Source organism: Denticeps clupeoides, chromosome 19 (genome assembly GCF_900700375.1).
Source record: "Denticeps clupeoides chromosome 19, fDenClu1.1, whole genome shotgun sequence".
Classification (NCBI taxonomy): domain Eukaryota; kingdom Metazoa; phylum Chordata; class Actinopteri; order Clupeiformes; family Denticipitidae; genus Denticeps; species Denticeps clupeoides.
In genome coordinates, this window is record NC_041725.1 from 3,283,241 (window position 1) to 3,306,805 (window position 23,565).

Below are 23,565 nucleotides of genomic sequence, written 5' to 3' on the forward strand. Positions count from 1 at the left end.
ACAAAACACACACACACCACACACAAAACACACACTGTGTTTTTAGCAATTTTTCTACATTCACATCTTCATTTATAAACCTGTTCTTTGGGGTGCTTTAGATTTTCTATCTAGAATATGAATACAAAACACACACACAATTTCACTTTTTTTTTTTGTTGAGCGTGTTTGCCTGGGTGGCTGCTGGTGGTTTTCCGTTGTGTGTGTCTGTGCGTGAGTGTGTGTGTGTGTGTGTGTGTGTGTGTGTGTGTAAGACTATGGGTCTGGCTTAGGACTGCAACTGCTTTGTAGAACACACACACAGAGACACAGAGAAAAGACTTTCTATGTATCAGCACAGAAAATCCTGAGAGTCCACCACAAAAACACACACACAAACACACACACACACACACACACATTACAAAGTGTGTGTGTGTCTGTCTGTGTTTGTCAGGTTTGTGATTAATGACTCTCCATCATGAACCAAGATGAGAAGGCCGAGATGCATTCAATCACACAAAGGCCCTCATAACACACACACACACACACACACACACACACACACACACACACAGGCACGCACTGATCAAGGTCCCACTACAGCCATCTCATCAACCCACTGACCCGGCAACTAGCTTGGCAACCCATCTCAGGCAAACCACTGCACTGAGGTCACACTGGCAACATGCGCACACACACACACACACACACACACACACAGTCCAGCTTCAGCACTCTGGGCCTGTCTTGCTCTATTTGTTTTCTTTTATTTGTGTGTCTGTGTGTGTGTTCCTTTGTCCTCCAATATTTAAAACTCGGTCCCACACATCATGAAACAAAATGTTTTGCGCACACGCGCACCTACTATAGAGCAGGCATGTGTACAGTCACAGAAAGGCCTTCTAAGTGCCATTGATTAATGACAGTCATTTGTCAGGGCTGGATAAAAGCGTGAACATTATCTAGGCACGCTTGTGTGTGTGTGTGTGTGTGTGTGTGCGCGTGTGTGTGTGTGTGTTATCACACTTGTGTGTGTCGGCGATGGTCCACTGCACTCTCCTCCTCGTCTTTCATAAGTGGGTAATCACAGAGACAAAGTCTGACACACACACACACTGACACTGTGCAGATCTATCCTCATTAGAGACTCTCTCACCAGCTCTCTCTCTCTCACACACACACACACTCACAGAGCACCAGAGAACTGATCTCTCCTCATCACCCACAAATTCACATACACGCACCGAAACACCAGCATACCACACACACACATTCACGCAATTGCATAAATGTATGTAAACACAACACACACACACACACGCACACAGAGGATATTTGAGTGTTATGTGATTAGCGTAGTTGAGTGCCTAGCAAAACAGTTATGAAAAACCATTGACCTCAGACACACACACACACAAACATAGACATCATGAGGCTCACAATTTAATGTTCCATTTCGTTTAGGTTTTAGCAGACAAAGTGTTGTTAGGTCATATAAATACAAAACCACACACACAGTCATATAATAATTAATATAAGTGCAGCAACCACACAAACTGTCCTAAAGACAGAATGAGACAGGCGGCGTGCTGTAAATTGCTGAAATCTTAATGACGATACTGGGGAATGTGACAGGCAAGACTTGGTGACAGCGCGTCTAGGCACAGGGGACCCTGGTTATTCCTTCTGAACGAGGTGAGATTGGACGGATGGAGGTATTCTGAGATGACCATTACGTACCTACATATCCTACATCAGCGCATATCAGACTAAAAGGGACAAGGCGTCCTTTACAACCAGTTACAATACATTACAACTGATGTTGGACGTTGTAGCGAAGTTGAGGGAGACGGAGGATGAAGAAGAGATGGCTGCGTGTAACATCCCACCTGCCGTCTCAAACTTTATAAAGTCGTTGTTAATGTTCTGGGTGTCGGAAATAATCAGCGTTAAACATGGGCTATAGTCAGAACGCAGGGCTCTGTTTGTTCTGGACCGGCTATGATCCACATCTTTATAATGGAATCTGCCAGAACAGGATTAAATCCGGCACTGCGTGCAAGCCGTCCGCAGCAACAGTAACCAAGATCAATTCTGTGTGTGTGTGTGTGTGTGTGTGTGTGTGTGTGTGACAGTGGGTGTGAATGAGGGTCTTCGGCAGGCTGGTTTATGCGTTGGCCAGTTTCAGGCCAACTGAGGAGAGAGAGAGAGAGAGAGAGAGAGAGAGAGAGAGGTGCATGTGTGTTTGTGTGTGTAGGCAACTAGGATGGTAGTAGCCTAGTGGGTGAGACACTCACCTGTGAACCACAAGTCCCAGGTTCAAACCCCACTTACTACCGTCGTGTCCCTGAGCAAGACACTTAAAGCCTACTACTGCTCGTAAGTCGCTCTGGATAAGAGCACCGTATAAATGGCATAAACATATATGTAAAATGTGTGTGAAAGCTCCCAGGGTCAACAGTTCGTTACCAGAGATGACTTGAATGGCTGTTAGCGCCGACTGCTGCAGAACACGAGCAGATGAATATTTTTTTTTGGCATGTTTTTGCTCAGACAGGTGGCTTCTTGTTCCTGAAGAACGTCCACAGCTCCACAATCACTCTGTACTTGCCAGCGAAGACTCACGGACGCATCACATCCTCATTCACGGAGCAATCAGCAACAAATGAGCGGAGAGGTGGAAGAGCAAGGGGATGGATGAGGGGATAAAAGGATGTGGGCAGACAGTGGGAGAGAGAGTGTCCTGAGGATATATGAACCTGTCTGCGGTAAATCAGCTAAGCCTGTCTGTCTGCATGTTAGGGATTTAATGAAGTTAGAGAGTCTCTCTCTCTCGCTCGCTCGCTCTCTGGACACTCAGTTGTCGCCTGGCAATAGAGACAAGGCCCCGGACACTAAATCTACCCTCCAGTGCATGAATAAAACACTCTCTTATTCATGGGCTATTTACCACTCTTTGATTTATAACCACAGGTCATTTAACAAAAGAGCTGGCCAGAGGGTGGATGCTGGGATATACACACACACACACACACACACACACACACAACATATTTATAATACTAAAACCAGCACACACAATCCCACACAACACATAAAGAGTACACAAATACCAAAACCCACAAAATCACATACACACACCAAAACACCAGCATACCACACACACATATTCATGCAATTGCATAGATGTATGAAAATGAAGACAAAATGTAAAGACCTGAAAGAGGTTCTGATGTGAAATCAGGGCCACAGAGACAAACTACAGTCACCCCACATTGACCCTGACAGTGTCACCATGGCAACATCTATCACTGCACATCTTCACAGGGTGAAAGAATGGATCAGACATGCACACACACATTAGTCCTTATGTCTCTATGAGGAGGGTCCAATAGTACATATGCAATAGCAATATTACCTACTTATTATACAACAAGACTATACCAGACCTTAACATATTTTGTGTATCTCAGTTTTTACTCCTCTTATTTTCATATATATTATTGTTACATAATATACATAATTACATAAATACAAAACATGCATTCACACACATTCTTTTGTACACACATACATGTTCATATACACAGCAACACAAGCATCTCATCATTGCAGGTCGATCTGAGGTCATGACCTCTCAGTGACCTTTTCAACCAAACATTCCCTTTCTGTCCTTGCCTGCTCCCTGTTGTGTTTGCTGTTTCTTCCTGGCCTCTAAGAACATCACTTATGACACACATGCAAACACACAACACACACACACACACACACTCATAATAATCTCAGACAAATTCATTTTCAAGTGCAACTCATACAGTAGTACTCACACACACACACACACACACACACACAGGGAATTATAGTACCTCTCTACAGGCTTTAAAAAAACAATAAATTATTCTCTGCTCACAGGAGAACAAACACATCCCACACACTGTGTGTGTGTGTGTGTGTGTGTGTGTGTGTGTGAGAGAGAGAGAGAGAGAGAGAGAGAGAGAGTTTTCCAACAGGGAAAACCAACTTCTTTTAACAAGAAAACATTGAAATGCAGCTTTCTCCAACTTTCTCATTAAAAATCTTAAAAGAGTCTGTGTGTGTGTGTGTGTGTGTGTGTGTGTGTGTGTGTGTGTGTGTGTGTGTGTGTGAATGATTGTTGGTCTCCACCAAACTTTTTAAATAAAATTTGGGAGATTAATGTGAACATTAGATGTGGTGTATGTTAGTGTGTGTGTGTGCGTGTGTTCATTCACCCTCTGATAAGAGCAGATCAAACAGCCACATGTGCTGCCTCTCTCTGTGCTGTTATCAGGACTGGGCAGCACTTCTCTAGTGTAGACACACACACACTCACACACTCCTTCTTTTCTCCTCCTCTCTACACTCGCTCCTTCGTCTGGGTCTCCTGAGGGGCCGAGGCTTCGAACCCGCAGCTCCTGCAGAGCAGAATGCTGGACTCCATCCAAACGTCCAACACTAATATACATGTGGCCCAACTCCACAGTGAGAGAGTACAAGATGCTAAATAAGTGTGTGTGTGTGTGTGTGTGTGATGTATCTCTCTATGACAGTCGCCCCCTGCATCTACGCCTTTTTTTATGATCCTAATTAAGAGGCCAGCATCTGTCTCCAGAGTGACGGGCGATTGAGGTGTTATTTACTGAGCAGGCATCCGTGGTGATCCCGCCGCCGCGCCCGCGGCCCCGCTGATTGTTTCCCAGACGACAGAATGCATCAGCTCCGAGCGCGGAAAAGATGGAGCTGTCTGCGGGGCCGATCCTTTGTAGCCGGCCGGGCGGCGCGGGCGTAAATCAGGCGGGGGTGGAGGCGGTTTTATCTGTGCCTCGCTCCCTCGCGTGCGGACAGTGGGCCCGGTGGGCTGATCGATCGCGGCCCCGTCCCAGCCTAAATAGCTCCTAATGCCCCATCTTCCTCCTGAAATAGCCCCCGCTTTTATTTATGGGGGCCACAACCACCCCCCGCAATTTATACCCTGGTGTCACAAGCCGCAAGGGTCCGAGTGGGGGCAGGAGGAGGGAGTGGGTGACTCTTTATGTGTTTATATGTGTGCAGTTTCTGTATTGTGTTTCCCCAGATCATGTGTGTATTTTATATCTGTAATTAGGCGTGTGTGTGTGTGTGTGTGTGTGTGTTTGAGCATCTAACAGGGGGTCTGAATGCAGAGAGGACATCCGTTAGGGCGATGGCCGCCTCGGTGGCAGGCGAAGCGGCAGCCCATTTGTGCAGCCGACGGCCGCTGTTGACTGATTGGCTGGAGCATTAGAGGCGGCCGGCACATGACAGACCCCACCGCCATCAGAGAGACAAATCTGGGCAGAGTGGAGGATTATGGGTCGGCGTGTGTGACTCCAGGTGTCTTTGTGGGATATTGCTGCAGGAACTGAGGAACAGCCTCTGTTTCCAGTTAGGGTGTGTTTATACGTCAGTGCGCCGTTCGGTCTGTGACTGCATTTCTGAATATTTTGATGAGAGCATTAATGTGAGGTTTCATTGCATTTTTTTAACATATCTAGCGCTTTTTTTTTTTTTTACACATAACCTCTGTCCAACCTTATTTACCTACCCTAACCCTAAACCTATCTGTTTATAAAACTTTTGTATTTTCTAGTTGTACAAATATGTATTTTGTTAGAGTTCTTTATCCTATAGGTTAAGGGGCATTGTGTTTGTGGAGGGCTCTATATAAGTTAAACTTTAATTTTATTACATTATTATTGATGTGTGAACAAGGGAATATGGCATTTATGAACACTCCCACTCAAGTATACCCCTTTAATGTTTTTGAGTGTGTGTGTGGATTTGTAGTAATGTTAGTGTGTGTATTGCTTGACATATGTTGGAAATTTTTTCAAAATCCCTCTTTGGACAATTTGTACATCTGACTGTTTTTGTGAGTTCAATCATGAGTGTATGTATGTGTGAACTTGGTGTGTGCTGGTTATGTGTATTAGTGAGTGTGGATGTGTGTGTGTGTGTGTGTGTGTGTGTGTGAGTGTGTGAAAGGCCCACTGTTTCCCAGGATTTAAATCTTTATGAGACAGATCCCCGATGGCAGATTCATGCCCATGTCTTCGTTCCGAACTCTGCAGGACTCACACACACACACACACTCGGCAGCACACACAAGAGTGCAGAGGTCTGTGTGAAGTGTGTGTGAACGTAGCTGACAGAGAAGTCGAGGGATCTCCGATCCTCAGAGACGGAGGAATAACATATTCCTCACCTAACACAAACACCGCACACACACTCACAGACACGCGTCTCAATGGGAGCCTTTTCTCCCAATTATTTTCCTTCCCGGATTCTCCCCTGTAAATCTGCCCGTCACACAGGCATGTGCCGAGCGTGCCCTGTGCTAATCTGGGAGGACGAAGGCCCGCCGCGGTCTGCCTCCCTCCCCGCACCTGTGGCCTTCTCTGCCGATTCCTCGAACCCGTCTTCAGCCAGGTCCCCGCTGCTGGCTGGCTGCAGGATCCATCTCTGAACGTTACTTACAGGGGACGCGTTATCGGACGGCTGGAGTGCCGGAGGCCCGTGTCCTACTGCCGGGAAAGAAGCGAGGAAAAGGGGTGACGGGGTGGGGAGGAGAGGAGGTAGCCGAGGAAAGAAACGAGAGATGAGGTGCGAGTTGGAGACGGGGAAGCAAACCTTGTTTTGAGAGCAAACCTCCTGGAGTTCTGCGAGAACAGCAGAGGAATGTTGACTCAAAAGCCTCATTGGCGCTCTCACCACACACACACCACACACACACACACACACGCTGAAGATAACGAGAGGCACAGATTTAGGAAGGTGTTAAAGATTTCTTGTCTAATAGCTCCATGTCACTTTCATTCAGAGCTGAGTTTAACACGTTACTTTTAAAGCGTCCATGGAAAAGTATTTTCCTGGCCGGACTCTCCCCTGTAATCTGTGCCCTGTACTAATCCGGGAGGACGAAGGCCTGAATGTGTCGGAACGCTCAGAGATGCATCACTGGCAAGAAGAGGGGCGACTGTCCGAGCCACCCAGCGCCCTGTGAAGATTCAGCCACTGCTGGTTTGGCTCGTTCACATTATCGGTGTTTTTTGCATATGAATGGTGTGGCTTGGCACGGTTTTGGGTCTTGAACCGAGGCTACTAGCCGAAATTCCACTAGTAAGTGCCTGTGTTGGTGTGGCACGTTTTCTTTCTATTCTCTTTTTTTTCTAGACTGGCGAATACAGCCAATATAAGGCACTAAAAAGAGAGTAAATGATTTTTCATCGTTTACCGTAAGCAAGACTGCATCTCGTTGCTGATTGATAACGGAGGCAATTGCGAAACAATGTCTCTAAGTGCCTCTCTTCAGTGCAGTTTGGCCCTGCTCAGGAGAGGAAACAAAACACTCTGGTGGTGTTCAACTTGTGATGGAAATGCAAATGATCTTGGCACAGTCCGGCTCAGCGTGGCCAAAAGCGGCAACAGGAAAATGGCACGTTTATGGCAACGATTTGGGGAATTTCAGCAGAGGAGCCAGCAACTTCATGAACTGGCAAATTTTCACTTGGAAAGACTGGAAAGTAGAGACTGACCCAAGCTCAGAATCCTAATTCAGTTGTCCACCTCCCCAACCCCCTGCTACCCGTCCAAGTGCAGCCTGCTGAGCAACACGTGAAAATCATCATTCTGTCCAGTGTAAGTTAAACATAAGACGAAAAGAACGTCGGAACACTGATATCTATATTCGGTTTGGTTTGCAGCAACTGGGTCATCCCCGCCCCATCATGCCTTTAAAAAACTGTGGATTGGGAGGTTTTTTGTACTAACATCTGACTAAGCTCACCAATGTGTGGTGTCACATTTAACCTCCTCCCTCTCTGCCTCTTTCTTCCCTTCAGCTTTTTTTTTCCTCCAGTTCATCTCGCCTTCCTTCCCCTCATCCATCTCCGCGGGTCTCTCTCATCCTGAGAAAGCTGTTTCCAGAGCCCCCTCTGGTATAAAGGGCTTTTTGTCCCCCGCAGGCCGCAGTAGCGGCACAGGAAGTGCACGGGGCTCCGGCAGCATGATTTATGGGCCAGTGTTTAGGGTGGCAGTTGGACGGGGTCCTGCTGTCAGTCAGTCCGGCCCACGGCCCGCCGATGCTCTAAAGAGATTACAATGGCTGTCATAACACACAGACGCGCCGCCCTGAGAAGCAGCGCCCGAGAAGAGGGGGACAATCGCGGCAGAGAGGGAGAGAAAGATGGATGGATGTGCTCACTGGCCTTCTTCTGCTCTCCAGTCCTTTCTATTTGTGTCTCAGTCCCGCTGTCTTCCTCCACCAGTTTGAACTATTTGAACAGCAGCTTTTCTCCACCCTCTGTCTTCAATGTGTAAACTTTGTGTAAATGAATATTTAGCTGGTCCCCACAACAAAAACTATTCAATATTAAGATAACCGAGGTGCATTTTAGACTTAAAAGTGTTAGTCACACAATTATGACACATAAATCCTCACAAAATCGAATTCAAACGTGTGTATTTGTGTGTTAAGAACCATGAGTGAGTAGGTGCGTGCGTGTGTGTGTGTGTGTGTGTGTGTGTCTCCTCAGCGCTGCAGGCTCTAACTCGTTACGACTTCACAGGCTGTTCTCCAGTCAGGACAACAATTAGTTTGTCAGCGATGTCAGAAATGTCCAGCGCGTCTCCCCGGCCGAAATCCACTCTGACTGATCACTGATGACACCGGCATCAGAGGGAGGGATTCTCTCATCTTCCCCTCTCGCCCGCTCTCTCTCGCTCACACACAAAAACCGAGGGAGGACACTGTCCGTCCCACAAACTCCTCAGCTACCTGCTGCGGCGGAACTGCAAATCCCATTACAGCGGACGTGGGGATGGCGCGGCTGGACTCTGTTCGGGGAGGCAGTGTGTATCTGCAGTGGGCGCCATCACCACTGCTGTGTAATATATTACATTCATGATCTAATATAATATTTCTGTCTCATTTGTTTAATTGAGATCTTACTGAATTCAAGGTGTGTGTGTGTGTGTGTGCATGTGAATGAATTATGTGCTGGTGCTCATATGTGTATCATTTACGCAAGTGTGCCCCTAGCTTGTGTGTGTGTGTGTGTGTGTGTGTGTGTGTGTGTGTGCGCTCCTGAAATGTAGCACCAGCTGTCGGATATTGGCTTTTAATAACCCGAGCTCGGAATGGCTCTCACCTGGCCCAGGCCACTTTATTAAGAGCAGTCCTGTCACACATGGGGACGTCATTAACTAAAGCAGGCCTCTGTGTGTGTTGTGTTCTCTCCCAGGTTAAGACCTCATTAGCCAAAACCAGGCCCACTGCTGGTACTCAGATGCTGATCTCAACAGCAATTTGTGTGTCGGTACGCACATATGTGAGAACGTGCCAGGGAGAGCGGAGTGTTAGCTTTGCACTGCCCCCGCCTGTAATTTCCCTCTTAACCTGGTAATGAGGCCAAAAAACCAGCCTGAGGGAGGGAGGGAGGGGCAGACAGAGAGGGGAAAAAAGCGTGGGCGGGTTTAGAGACCGTGTCCCACCTTTCTCACACATTTTATACATGTTTTAAAGTGTGTGTACAGGTTGGTATTGTGTGTAGTGTTGTATGGCCAAATTCCACCTCTTGGTCTGTCACACCAGAGACGTTGGCAGTAAAATGAAAATATCAATTACAGACCCTCGGTGGGTTTAATTAGGTTTAAAACAACATATCACTTCTCCCAGTTTCCCTTTATGGTGCAGGTATGTGTGTGTACCTGTACAAAGTGTCATTTAAAGTAAAGTGATGTGATTGTCACTTGTGATACACAGCAGCACAGCACAAGGTGCACACAGTGAAATTCGTCCTCTGCATTTAACCCATCACCCTGAGTGAGCAGTGGGCAGCCATGACAGGCACCCGGGGAGCAGTGTGTGGGGACGGTGCTATGTTCAGTGGCACCTTGGCGGATCGGGATTCGAACCGGCAACCTTCTGATTACGAGGCCGCTTCCTTAACCGCTAGGCCACCACTGCAGTGCATTGTTTAACTAGTGTGAATGTGCAGAGTCGTACATTATTTCTTCTGAGCGGACAACCACTGCAGAGAGGCGCTCTGCACAAATAATATAGAAACCACCCCCCATGGACCTTTTCTACCAGCACCCCACTCTCACACACACACTCAGACACGCAGGGGCCAGTAAGGTCATGACCCTGTTGTTGGGGCCCTCCGGGAAGCCCTGTTCACCTGCCATTGTTGCCTGGGAGACACACCTTCCCTCTAACCCCACCCACTAAAGCCTGCTTTTATCCCCCATTTACCTGCTTCCTCTTCCCAGGGAGAAAGGGGCGGTAATTGAGTGGTTGAGAGTCTCCGTAATTGAAAAGAAGACTCTATTCTCTGTTCATTTCCGTCCGGATAATCCTTTCATCTCCCCCTCCTGCACTCTCCTGTGAGATCACGGATCAAGACTCTGAAAACTTCTCATGAGTAGTTCAGAAGAAATCTAATTAATAAAGTATTTAATCAGTAGACCTTAATTTCCCATTGAAACAGAAAGACAGAGAGTTGGAGAAAGAGGGGGAGAGACTGCCATTTAAAAGAGAAGGAAGAGCTGGAGAGACAGAGGAATTGACAATCATGGACACAAAGGCCACGAGAGAGACGGAGAGTAGCAGAGAAAAGAATGAGGGAGGAGCTGTGAGAAAGGTGAGAGACGTTTGTCAGAAAGCGATAAAGACGGAATTAAAAAGAGACGGAGACGGAGAGTGGGCGGAGACGGAGGGAGACGCCCTAATGCCAGACCTCTATTCACGCACACCGCTAATCTCCTGCAAGACTCACACACAGAACCGTCTGTCCAACAAACACACATATACACACCTGCTGTCCATACACACCATACACACTCAGCCCACAATCTGGACCATATAATGAGCACTATGGTAAAAGTACAAGTATGGTATGGTACAAAAAGTATGGTGAAAAGGTACAAAAATCTGTAACTGACCACAAACCAAACCACACCCTCTCAGTCACATGACTGCAGGCATTCAGACTGGACAGGGTCACAACAGATAGACAATGTGAGAAGCAGGTGGTCTCTCTCCATCACTTGCACCCCCACCCGCCCCCCTTCATTTCCATCAGTCATCTGTGGGCTCGGAATCCCACACTTCCATAACTCTCTCTCTCTCCCTTTAGAAATGAAAACACAATTTATGATGATAGTGTGGAAGACTGCTGACCTCTCAGGTGACAAATCTCCCCTCTCACTGTCACAAACACACACACACACACAAACACAAACACACACTTTCCACAGCATGCCCACACAAACCAAACACACACTTGGGGCCCTCCATCACAGACTCCAGATGGCACGTCTCTTTATCGCTCCCAGGCCGGTGACATCACTCGGTCCGGCTGAATTGATGACGAGGAAAAGCAGATTTGTCTTAACCAGCGTTTATCAAATCAATTTCACTTTTACAGGCCTCTGCATATTGGCATATTGACGATTCCTCCGCTGTGGCGGAGTGCTCGGCTGGGGAGGTTGCCGTGCCGATGGCATTTAGCATATTTAATGTGTGGGATGTCATCACTGAATATCGCTCCTGAATAATGTGACGCTCAGTCATAAATTCTTTACAACTTATTTACTTAATGGAGAGAGTTATGAGCGCCTGTCATGGCGCTAATTAAGCATAGTGATACAGCACTGGCTGCCCCGTATCCCATCATTCTCCCCGTCTCCCTCTAACGCTCTCCTTTTTTATTTATTTAAATCCATATTTCCCAAACTGGCAATAAATTACACGCAGGAAGTTTTTATTCTTTATTTCCTTTATTTGGAAATAAAAGAGTGCAATGTGAAAGGGGTGCAGAAACGGTAAATTCAAGCAGGAGTAAATCTAAACTAAGAGACTCTTAAGAACCACACTCTGAGAGACATACAGAGACGTACAGCCATGTGCAACCAGACACTTGCCATGGCCTGAAGCACACACTTCCATTTTATTTCTATTCATCTGCCCAAAATTGGACTTTTTTGGACTATTTTACATTTTAAGGATCTTGCATGTTAAAAAATCCAATCGTGACTCACCAACGTACTCGGTGACGAGTCAGTTGTCTGTTGTCTTTGTTCACCTTGTATATGTACATTAGCGCCTTGTGTTTGTGTGTTTACCAGAATTACTTTAACCCAGGCCAAGGCCACCTTTGACTTTTGGTGTTATGGGTAGTGCCTATATTTGTCAGTCATAATGCATCTTTTTTTTCATTTCTGTCAAGAAGGCAGTCAGCAGTGTGTGTGTGTGTGTCTTTGTGACACAGTGAGATGACATCACACACTTATTTGCATCACAGCAAGATTGAGGAAGTGTGGAAGTAAACCCGCTGTGTGCTTGTGTGTGCGTGTGTTTATGGACGTACCTCCCAGTCCTGACTGACCCCCGAGGACCCCAGCATCTCTCCCACCTCCAGCCGCCTGCGGCTCCAGACGCCCGTCACTCCGGCCCATGCGCACGACTCCCGCAGCTCAAAATCAGGCGGCAGTGATGGCGTTTCCCCCTCCGGGTGGAAGATGGGTGTGTGGGGTGGGGAGTGGTCCGGCGGGGAACCTGCCTTGTCTGACATGGCCGGGGAGGGCAGGTCGTCCCCGACGACGGAGGGAAGGAAGGCAGAGTGTCCCTCTGCCTCAGCCACTTCATCCAAATTCTCCGAGGGGAAGAGAGTAAATGCAGAAGCGCCTGCTGGAAGAAAGAGGAAGAGAGGTCTTAACCGGCAGCACATCACACAGGAAGCGGCTATGGACGAAGTGCAGTGTCCATACCTGTAGGATGTCACTTGGAATCATAGTAATCTGATACAAATATGACATTTTAAAAGCTGATAAGATGTCAGTTATGTAATAATTACAATATCTAAAACTGTAATAATATTATATTAACCAATCATTTAAATATTGTGATACCAAAGCCAAGTCAATAAAACGTCTGCACAGTATGTGCTCGTGATTTAACGTCGTCTCAGCACAGCGCTACCGTACCAACTCTTGATTCTTATGGTCCAGCAGGCTCACACCTTGCCGACTTCCAGCTGCCATCTCGTGTCTCGATATTCACCTGCAACAACTACCTGACACGCCCTGTGTGCACTGCCCCCAAGTGGTTACAGGAAATAAGAAAGAAGGGGCTACAAAGGCTTCCTAACACTACAAAGTGCCTCTCTTCTCTGGCAAAGTTTGACTGGTTTACTGCATACTGGCCATTTGACGTATTTAGAAGACCTGAAATGTTTAAAACACTTGTATGCTGTCTAGTCCTCCATAATATCAGTGTGTGTGTGTGAGTGTGTGAGTGTGTCAAGGCCATGACCAGTTTTATGTTTCCTTTCTGCAGCACAATGGGGTTAAAAAGAAGGAAGTTTCTGTCACTCGGGTTAATTAAAAGAGAAAGAGTATGTTGTCCGTAACCTGTGACCTTTTAAGGAAGTGCAGCGTGTGGCTGATGAGCTGAGCACTGTCAGGAACTTCAGCGAGGTTATGTCCCCGCCACCCAAAACCCGAACGTCCTTCTTCCCGGCACTAGCGTGAGCGCTACGCCGCGCTGAGGCTAACGTAGCCCGACAGGCGCTGCTGAGTGTTAACGAGACCTGGGACTGGAACCCCGAGCGTCCTCCTGTCCGATGGCATTCCTCGCGCACAGCGGGACCTCCTGAGCAGCCAGGGTCCATTACCGACACACTCGCGCGCATTTACACACAGCGGAGGGCCGAGCCGGACTCGTCCGTTTAGTAAAGGTCTGAAGGTAGAAGGAGTTTATAACTGGCCGGGCATTTCCTCTTCAAGCACAGCAGTGAGGATATTAAATGTAGTTCTCGTTTCCGTGGCTTCTGGAAAACCGACAGAAACGTATTGCAGCACTACCTACGTCTACATCTTTGCTTCTGTTGTAATCTGAGGTGACCAGTAATTCTAATTTAATTCACGTCGTTTTCTTTGCACCTCTGAGGTTGCGTAGATCGTGAGGACGGCAGATACGAATTCTTGGGCTAATCCTGATGACGGGGAATCTGTCCGGATTGAAGCAGACTACATCAGCAAACCTTTATCACCAAGAATTTAACAGATGTTCGGTATCTTTATGTCTCACTGGTGACATAAAGAAGACAGGAAACCTTGTCCACACTGGACAGTGCTGATGTCTAACAAGATGGTTACAAACTGGACTTTTTTTTATTAATGTTTCTCATCAGCAGCACTCACATCAACCAAGAACTCATTTTTGGACATGAAGGTGGAAATGTCGTCAATGTTATGACGTGGTTGGTCTCAGCTAGACAGTAGAGACTACTTGACAGAGCTTTGGCGATATTGGGGTCATTTGTAAAAAAGGACTCAAAACCTGCTTCTCTGAGGACTTGGGGACACTTTAATCTTGCATGTAAAGTTGAATAAAGTTGAACAATTTCCTTTAATCCTGAATAGAAAATTCTGATTTCGGATCCTCCCTGATGGTCTGGAGGCCAGAATGAAACTAATCAGGAGTGGATATTTTATTCAGCTAAATAAAGTCACAAAGTATGTTGATGGAATTTATTATTTCCTGGTTTGGACAAAATGAACCGGGAAATATGTTTCGTATAAGTCTGAAGATCAGAGGGGGGCACAGCAGCACAGAGACTCACGCTTACCAGAGACGCACTGGTGCAATACATCAGCTCAAATTTTTAAACTTTGACCCCTCATTGCCACTCAGTGTCTTTTTTTATAACTGTTATACTGAGAAAATGCCCATCATCAGACATCACAAAGTGATTGAATCCAGTTCAGGACAAACATTCGCATCTAAATTGCGCTACAGGATCCAGTGGTACAGTGTACCACTGACTGTCCCTGTAACTACTGATTGTGAGTCGCTCTGGATAAGGGCGTCTGATAAATGCTGTAAATGTAAATGTAAATGTACGGTCAGAGGGATCTAAAACAAATCAACCAAATTGTGGACTCGGAGGATCCATTTGCAGACTGACTGTTCCTGTCTTTTCTAGCCTTACATCAGCTCTCAGCAGGGGACGGGGGGAATTTACACACGGGAAGGCTGAATATTATTCTAGAAGCATCCATCTAAGAGCCCTTCAGCATCACCTCCTCTTTCTACAGCATCTACTCTACACTGATGGGATGGAAGCTGCTGTGATGTCAGTAAATCCCAAGAACAGCAAGGCGCAGCTGAAGGAAAAAAACAGAAATAGGAATGAACCCGTCATCAGAGACATTTCAGCATGATTCAGATGAAATACTGTTATTATTGCTAACTGTATGACAAAATGTAATAACCGTCAGGTATTATGAGCGTTCACAACTTTGATGCTTTAATAGTGTTTGACAGCCAAGAATATTATTATTAGAATGTTATATAGTAAACATTTAATTCAACCCAGATCAGAACCGGAGAGCATAAATGGTTCTGAAAAAAAGCATATACATGCAAATTTCAACTTTTACTTCCCGCCACACAAGGTCACTGTTCAGGTGATAATGTGATGACGCTGCGGGAGATTCACAAAAAATGAAGGAATTATAATTTTTTTTGCTGCATCATACCCCGTGTATCAGTTTTAATAACAGCTTAATCGTAATGTGAATAACAGCAAGATAAATGTCAATACACTGCCAACTGTCATTAATTCATAATTACTTGTTAAATGTAGTGCATCAGCTCATGGCAAAAGGTCGAACAGAAATTGCAGCCGAACAGCGGCGGGTAGTTTAAAACAGACAAGAAGGCAATTAAAATATGCTTTCAGACGAATGCGTGACTGGAAATCTGCATTTTGTTTGGATCCACAAATATTGAGGACACAGGATGTAAGGCCATACGAAAAATGATGAAAATCAAACCTGTTCTGTGAGTGTGTTTGCAACCGTGAATGACACAAGATGTAGAATTTTATCTCGGACTGACGGAAATATACACTACGTCCTGCAAACGTTTATGTTTCTACGAGTTAAACCTCTGCGAAAGCAAATCCGCTGAGAGCCAAACCAAGATAACATCACAGCGCTCTTTAAACCTGTGGTTTTCCTCCAGGGTGGTTTGCCCCAGACCAAGGTCCCATCAGTCTGAGAGTGAACATGGAGAGAAGAGGTAGAGGAGCAGACTGTCGCCTCTCTTTTGATCAAACTTTTGCTGCTCAAGTAGGCTGCTGTGATATATTTCCCCACCACTGATGTCAGGTAAATGCTTTTTTTTTTTTTTTTTTGGGGGGGGCTCTTTTCACCTCAGGGTTTGATGAATGGGTTAATAGGACGCGCTGGTAAAAAAAAGATCCTTTAAACCTGATCTTTCTTGGCCCCCTTGTGCTGCAACCATCTATCTCTGGCACCCGTGATTGTACCAGCAGAGTGATTTCATGCAGTTAAATGCCATAAAGTGAATAGAAACGTGCTTCCTGTGATTCAGGGCAGCACAACACATCATTTCCTGCTTGAACAACAATTGCACTGCATTTGTGTTTTCGTATTTTTAACCGATGATTTCATCCACGAGTCAAGGGCACCCAAGAAAAGAAATCTATTACGGATTAATAACATCCTATTTACGTTGTGCTCTTTAAAGTGTCAAAAACACCACCACAACACTCACGTGCTCACAGGCCAGTGCGTTGACCTTTGACCTCTGAGCTTTCACACCCTACCAGGTTCCTGACGGGTCACTGAGCTCCAGAAAAAGGCAGAAAACCGGCTCACTTCTTCCTCACAGTTCCTGGAGAGCCGACGTGGGGAACAGCGGCGGCCAATTCTCCGGAGAAAACCCGCCAAATACGCGGAATGGGTCCACAGATAAGCTGCTGCTGTACGAGGGGGTTGAGAGAACATGGTCCTCAGGGTGCAGCAAGTGGACAATGTCTAATTAACTTACACATTCAGCTTAATTAAGGTCTGCGTGTACACGTGGGTGAGATTAGCCAAGCCTCATCTTCCCACTCGCGGCATTCACAAATATAAGTTCCAACTCGTTGGAAATGCACAAAACAAATGGCTGCGCTCTCTCACTCGGCCAGCCACACGCCGAACGGACTGATAATTAATGACAACAATGCCGCTGTGTGTTTTTGGCACCGTTCCGTTCGTCCGAGCGACCCGGTATCACACACACTCAATTACCAGCCAGCCCCACACTACCAATTAACGGCGTGCTACTCTCTCACACACACAATTAATTCATTAGCAGAGCGATTAATAATAAGGCTCTTACACCAGGATTGGCGTGAGCGTGTCTGTATGACACACACACACACACACACACGGACACACACACACGTTGGAGAGGCGTATCGGCGGACAGCTGGATTAATTTGTGGAGCACTGGGGGATTTTAACATGTTCCTCACAAGGCTGACAAATGGGCTATTAATTATCTAATGTTGTCTGACAACAGCCACTTGATAAAGATGTATGTTTGTGAAAGAGGGAGAGAGAAAGGGGAGGGCGGAGGGAGAGAGAGAGAGAGAGAGAGAGAGAGAGAGAGAGAGAGAGAGAGAGAGGGAGGGTGGCGGAGGAACACCAAACGAGAGAAGAGCGGGAGAAAAAGAGTCTTACTCTTCTACTAACTGATATCGCGCTGCATCCAACACACACACACACACACACTCATAAAAGACATGCAGGGGACACATGAATACACAGCTAGACGTATGCGTGTGCACACACACACTTTTACACGCGACTGGGTCACTGTTGTGGGTTTTTAAACCACAATCAATATGATGTGGGAGCAGGAGGGGCTGAATGAATATCAGCTAGAGCACTTTATATCATTACAGTCCCTGAGAGCCGACTGGCAACATATGCTCCATCTCTCTCTCTCCCCCCCCGCTCGCTCGCTCTCTGCTAAGTGGGCACTTTTGCCAGATGACAGTTTATGTGACTCAGTGCAGCAGCATTTGGCCTAATGAGCACAAGTCCCAGTCCGACACTAACTCACGCCAAGCTATGCCTGTCACACAAAAGCATACAACACACAACGCGCTATCCTGGCCTGGTTATACACAAACCTGTCAATCAAGATTCGCACACATATACACACACAAACAGCGTATGAGACCTACTCTTCAAAAAGAATAAGGAAATGCAGACCTTCCTTCTTCATGATGTTGTTGAGTCACATAAGCAGCATTAACAGCATTTGTATGTGTGTGTGTGTGTGTGTTTAAGAGCATGGCATTTTGTTATTACTGGATAAATTATTCCATATGGAAAAATACTTATTTACAAAAGATAAAGATAATATAGCATACTAATCATCTACTCTTCATGCTGATCTAAAACAATATAAAGGTAACAGGGGTATTTAAGCCAGCCCTTGCTGAAAAAATGTGTGGCTGTGTCATTAACTCCATTTCAGAATTGTCCTGCCATCTTTCCAATAATTTCTCTCACACATACACTCCACTCAGAAAAGATGAATAGAAACGAATGAATGTGTCGGTAAAGAGAAACAACATTCACTGTTTCGGTTCACACACACACACACACACACACACACACACCAGCCCAATCCTATGGGGCGTTAATGTAATTATCCCATGCAGTTGTCCACATCTGAGAAACTGATCCTATGATGGAGTGTGTGTGTCACCACCGTGACAACGGGCATCACCAGGGAGACATATTTCCAGCCCTGGCGCTGCCAGCCTGCCTCACCCGTGCTGCTGCCCGATCCTGGGCCTGACTGATGGGACATGTGCTTTGTTTAACTCTGATGTGCCTGTAATGTATTACACAATTAGAGTGATTTGACGATTTCCATTACGGTTGATAAAATATTTATGGAGGGCCTGGAATGATAAGTCTTATCAAAGCGCCATCACTCGCCGGGCGGTGACACCGGCCATCCGTCAGAGCCATCAGTCAGGACAGACACACACACCCTCATATATGGTGTGGCCTAGACACAATGCTATTAGCCTATCAGTCCTATACCGAGACAGGAGGTCAGATGGGTGAGTGTGTGTGGTGCTGTGTGTGTGTGTGTGTGTATCTGTGATTGTGTGTTGGCTGCTTCTATCTTTTATCCCTTATCCCCCTTTTAACCCTATTTCTCTTTCCTTCTCATCCATCCATCCTTCCATCTCTCCCCCTCGCTCTCCTCCATCCATCTCCCAGCAGAAATGTTCTCTGGCAAATTGGGCTCATCTGTCTCAATGCTGAATGCAGATGTGCTCACACACACACACACACACACACACACACACACACACACACTCATGCATGCAAACAGAAACCAGTCCTTGTGTGCTTCATGAAGTGCTGGATGAACATAATATATTAACATAAAACGTTAGGATCTCAAAATAACCTACTGCTCTACAAAAAAACACACACACACAGGTTTCACTACAGGAAGTACACTACTTGGAAAATTCCCACCCACTAAGTGACAAACCAATAATCACCATGGCTACTAACCAAGCCATGTTGGAGAAACACATCAGAGTTTAATGAAAGAAGTGGACACTGAAAGCTCATGTACTGAAGGAACTGCGGGACAAACACACAATCGCACACACACAAATACCTGCAAATGCAAAACAGGTTAAAACTAAGGTAGAAACATTCAACACACACACACACATCGGTGAGAGACAGGAGAGTGATGAGTCTAGCTCTTAGGTCAGACAGTTAGAAAGAGAAACACACAAACACACGGGGCTGACACCTGAGTCTGGGTGACATAATGAAGGCTGCTGGTTGTCAGAGGGGGTCAGCGGCGATCACACAGCCCAGCGAGAGGCTCTCTGATCGGTCAGAATCAGATAATGAAGCCCCCAGATGACAAATGGCCCTGGTCCCCCAGCAGTGACACACACTGACGCATCCGCAACCCAGAGGGCTGGAAGGTGTGTGTGTGTGTGTGTGTGTGAGGGTGTGTACATTTCATGTCTCATTCACCTCTACCTTCTGTCTCTGTCATGGGCCCACAAACCCTAAAACAACCAGTGAAACACACAAACCCACACACAATCCCAAACAATGAGAGACACCCACGCCATGCACACATTTCACCTCTAATTCACATCTTTATCCATCTCTACCGACACACACACACACACACACACACACACGTCCTGAGAGTGACACAAGCAGCACATTTCCCAGAGGCTTTCTGAGTGAGCCTCGTCTGCCCCAAACAGGCTGTATTTGTGCTTGAATGGCGCTCAGGTTAAAACTACTAACACCACAAAAGAGAACAATAGTATGAGTACACACACGCACACGGTTATGGCATGCTTTTCTTGTAAAATAACCATAAAGCGATTTCATAAACTATGCATTAGCACACATTCTGTTTTTCCCTCGTTCTCCCTCACCATTATTTCCTGTCTTGGTCCACAGACGAATAACAATAATAAGAAAACTGGAAGATTAAATCTTCTTTACCCCGCCACCTCGCTATTAAAAATCGGTCTGTTTCCAAAGTTATTGTATGGAATTTTTCGCCAGTGTTGAATTTTTTTTTTATTTTATCTATCAGTAATATAAGAGATCATTAACACCAGAGACTAATAAAATGACCCAAAAAGGTGTTTCCAATTACTTCTCCCGTTTCTCTACAAACACACTTCAAAATTATTAGACATGAATTAAACACACCTACACACACACACACACACACACACCAGCACAATGCCACATCTGAGAAACTGATCGTATGTTGGAGTGTGTGACCATGGAGACATATTACAAAAAAACAAGAGTGAAGAAGAAGAGGAAGATCAGGAGCTTCTGGTCAGCACGTGCCAGCGCCGAAATCCTGAAAAAGCAAGAGATTATTTGTGATCAAATTCTGTCATTTCTATGGGATAGTGCTATGGGACACTACGGGAGTGTTGCCTGATCATTTGTGTTATAAATCTGAAACTATGAAACATAACCTTATTAAAAACCAAAGAGATATAAAAAGATGACTACCTTCTTTCTGGAAATCCTGATGACATTAACAAACATGCCCAAGAACCTTCGCCTTCAAAAATACGCCACTTTGTCTGTTAGAAATGAGTATTTCTTCCAGAAAACAATTAAACACAGAGCACACACACACACACACACACTCAGAAGACTCCCGCCACGGTGTTGGATGTGACGCGGACACCAGTGGGGCATGTTTGCTTCGTGACTGTTGGAAACGCGATATCGCTCCATCCAGCCGGAGTGGTTTTTTGAAACGCGCTGCTATCGTGGCCTCTCCTGCGGGTCAGAAACATCAACGCGCCATAAACCAGCTACGCAGCAAAAAAAAAGCAACACAACAGACACACGCGCCATTTCCTGTGGATGTGGATTCATTTAGAACTCTGACTCTGCACACACACCTTCACACACCTTCACACATCTTCACACTACAGCAAGCCAAGGCACACACGAGTGTCGCCGCGCGGTGGCCCGCTTGTCAGGCGGGAGGGGGAGGAGAGGGAGTGACAGGCGGATGTGTGGAGTGACGGAGGAGGAGCGGCAGTGGAGCTGAAGGATAAAGACGGAGGAACAGAGGGCACATGACAGCGACATGACAGAAAACCGGCAGCAGATTACGTCGCCCCGCAGACCCTTCACTTCCACTGGGAGTCTCACACACACACACACACACACACACTCGTGCTCATCACACACACACACACACACACACACACACACAGAAAAAGGATTCTTTTTTCCAGAACCAGAATGTTCACCGCTGTGCTGTCTAATCCCGGCAGTCCGAAGGCCCTAATCCAAGCCACATGCAGCACAGCACTTAGCGGTGGAGCGGCTTCCACTTCAAACTTTGAGACTTCACTTCACCAAGCACTGCCGATGTCACACAAACATTTCAATTAGCAGCTAGACGGTCTCCACCATCTTATCATGGGAAACCGTGAACCAGATCTTTCTTATTACTTATCATACATTTCACAATTACCATCAGGAATGAATCCTGAAAACGTAAATACAAAACGATGAATTTCTTTTGAAGACATGCCTGGGTATTCAGTCAGAATGGCTCACTTGCATTTTCAAAATATAAATAGGGTCAATGCATATTTTAATTGCCATTAAGTTACAGTTACTTTTTGAAAGGTTCATGATTACAGTTTTAGTCCCTTTAATATCTTAATATTACCTAGCTGGCAGATATGTTTAATAATAGTGGCGTAGCAGGAATTATGTGAGTGGTATTTGTCAGCCAATCGGTGCTCAGTACAGCTGACTATAAAAACTGCGATGAGGACGCCAATGCTGAAATTGCACTGTATCCTGCCATCGAAGGTCAGCAATTCAGCCTCTGCCATTATCACATAGGGAGACAGAAGTAGGGAAGCATGTGGGAGATGGTGTAGACTAACCCTGTAACCAACCCTGTAACCAGTAGTCCCACCCAGTGTCTTGAGTCCAATTATTACTGTATATGCTGAGTTCAGAAAAAACAGCATCCAATGAAAGCACCGTTCTTCATTGCAGAAAGTAGGCGTGGTGACCATGCACCACCCATGCATCCATGCATTATTGTAGTCCATAATACGAGTGCTAGACTAAAAAGGAAAGGAAACGTGCGGGCATGTTGCATGTTGAGATGTGTGGCCAAAGCTTGCTGCATTATTCAGAAGCTAGCCTCCGTTTCACCTCCACAGCATCTATTTTCGCATCTTTCTCGTGCTAATCGAAATGCTTCACATGTTCATCGCACAAGCCCGAGTAAAATGGTAGAAATTAAGATCTTCAAAGAACTTCAGGTCTAGTGATGACCTCACAGAAGCATGTGTGCCAGAAGAGCGCACACCAGAGATGTTCACAAGTCATATTTACAAGTCCATGTCAAGTCTCAAGTCTTTGTGCTCGAGTCCAAGTCAAGTCTCAAGTCTCCAGCGACTGAAATTAACGTTCTGCAGATAGTTGGAAAAAAAGCTGCTATTTTAACTCCATTGGTAGCTCCATTGCAAACAATATTTTTTTAAGACCTTATTGCATTGTTGCAGTAATTTTTCATGTTGCATTTCTCGCAATAACGTTTTTTAATTTTCTTTAACCATTATTATTCTTATTATATTTGACTATAAAGTTTTATAGGAACCTATAAAATCCACAAATCCTAAACGGCTCGGACTCTATTCGAGTCAGAGTGCACAGGTCGATCAGCCTGCGGTTTTCCCGTAACGTTGGGCAACACATTGGAAAAAGTGAAATAATTAAATGAATGTAACACCGTTTTATGTCATTTGAATGAAGGCGCTATAGTGAAGGATGTACTTTTATCACCTTGGGCCTTGCCGTAGCTGGCAATGTGCTCTTGCAAGATCGGAATATTGGTTTTTTTTGCCTTCACAAGTCACACCATCCAAGTCCGAGTGAAGTCTCAAGTTGATGATGGCACGAGTCCAGCCACAAGTCATTGTTTGTGCAACTTAGGTGTGACTCAGACTATTGCTGACCGTACATATGAAACAGAAATAGCATGTGATAACTATAGAGTTAACCGTATAGGTACAAAAAAAGCCTTATGTAGTGGTAGTAGCCAAGAGGGTAAAACACCTGCCTATGAAACCAATGAAGACCACAAAACCAAAGGAC

The 23,565-nt window shown here is 45.8% G+C and overlaps 1 protein-coding gene across 8 annotated transcripts in view; it reads right to left on the bottom strand.

The window, feature by feature from the left end:
• The window catches only part of mecom (MDS1 and EVI1 complex locus), a 100,247-nt gene that overhangs the window by 52,953 nt on the left and 23,729 nt on the right, over positions 1-23,565 (bottom strand). For 7 of the 8 annotated variants that reach the window (XM_028962683.1, XM_028962682.1, XM_028962678.1 and 4 more), the window contains exon 2: positions 12,390-12,709. In XM_028962683.1, coding sequence (XP_028818516.1) covers positions 12,390-12,709 — 320 coding nt within the window. The remainder of the gene's footprint in view (positions 1-12,389; positions 12,710-23,565) is intronic. The other variant, XM_028962676.1, reaches the window with a different exon arrangement.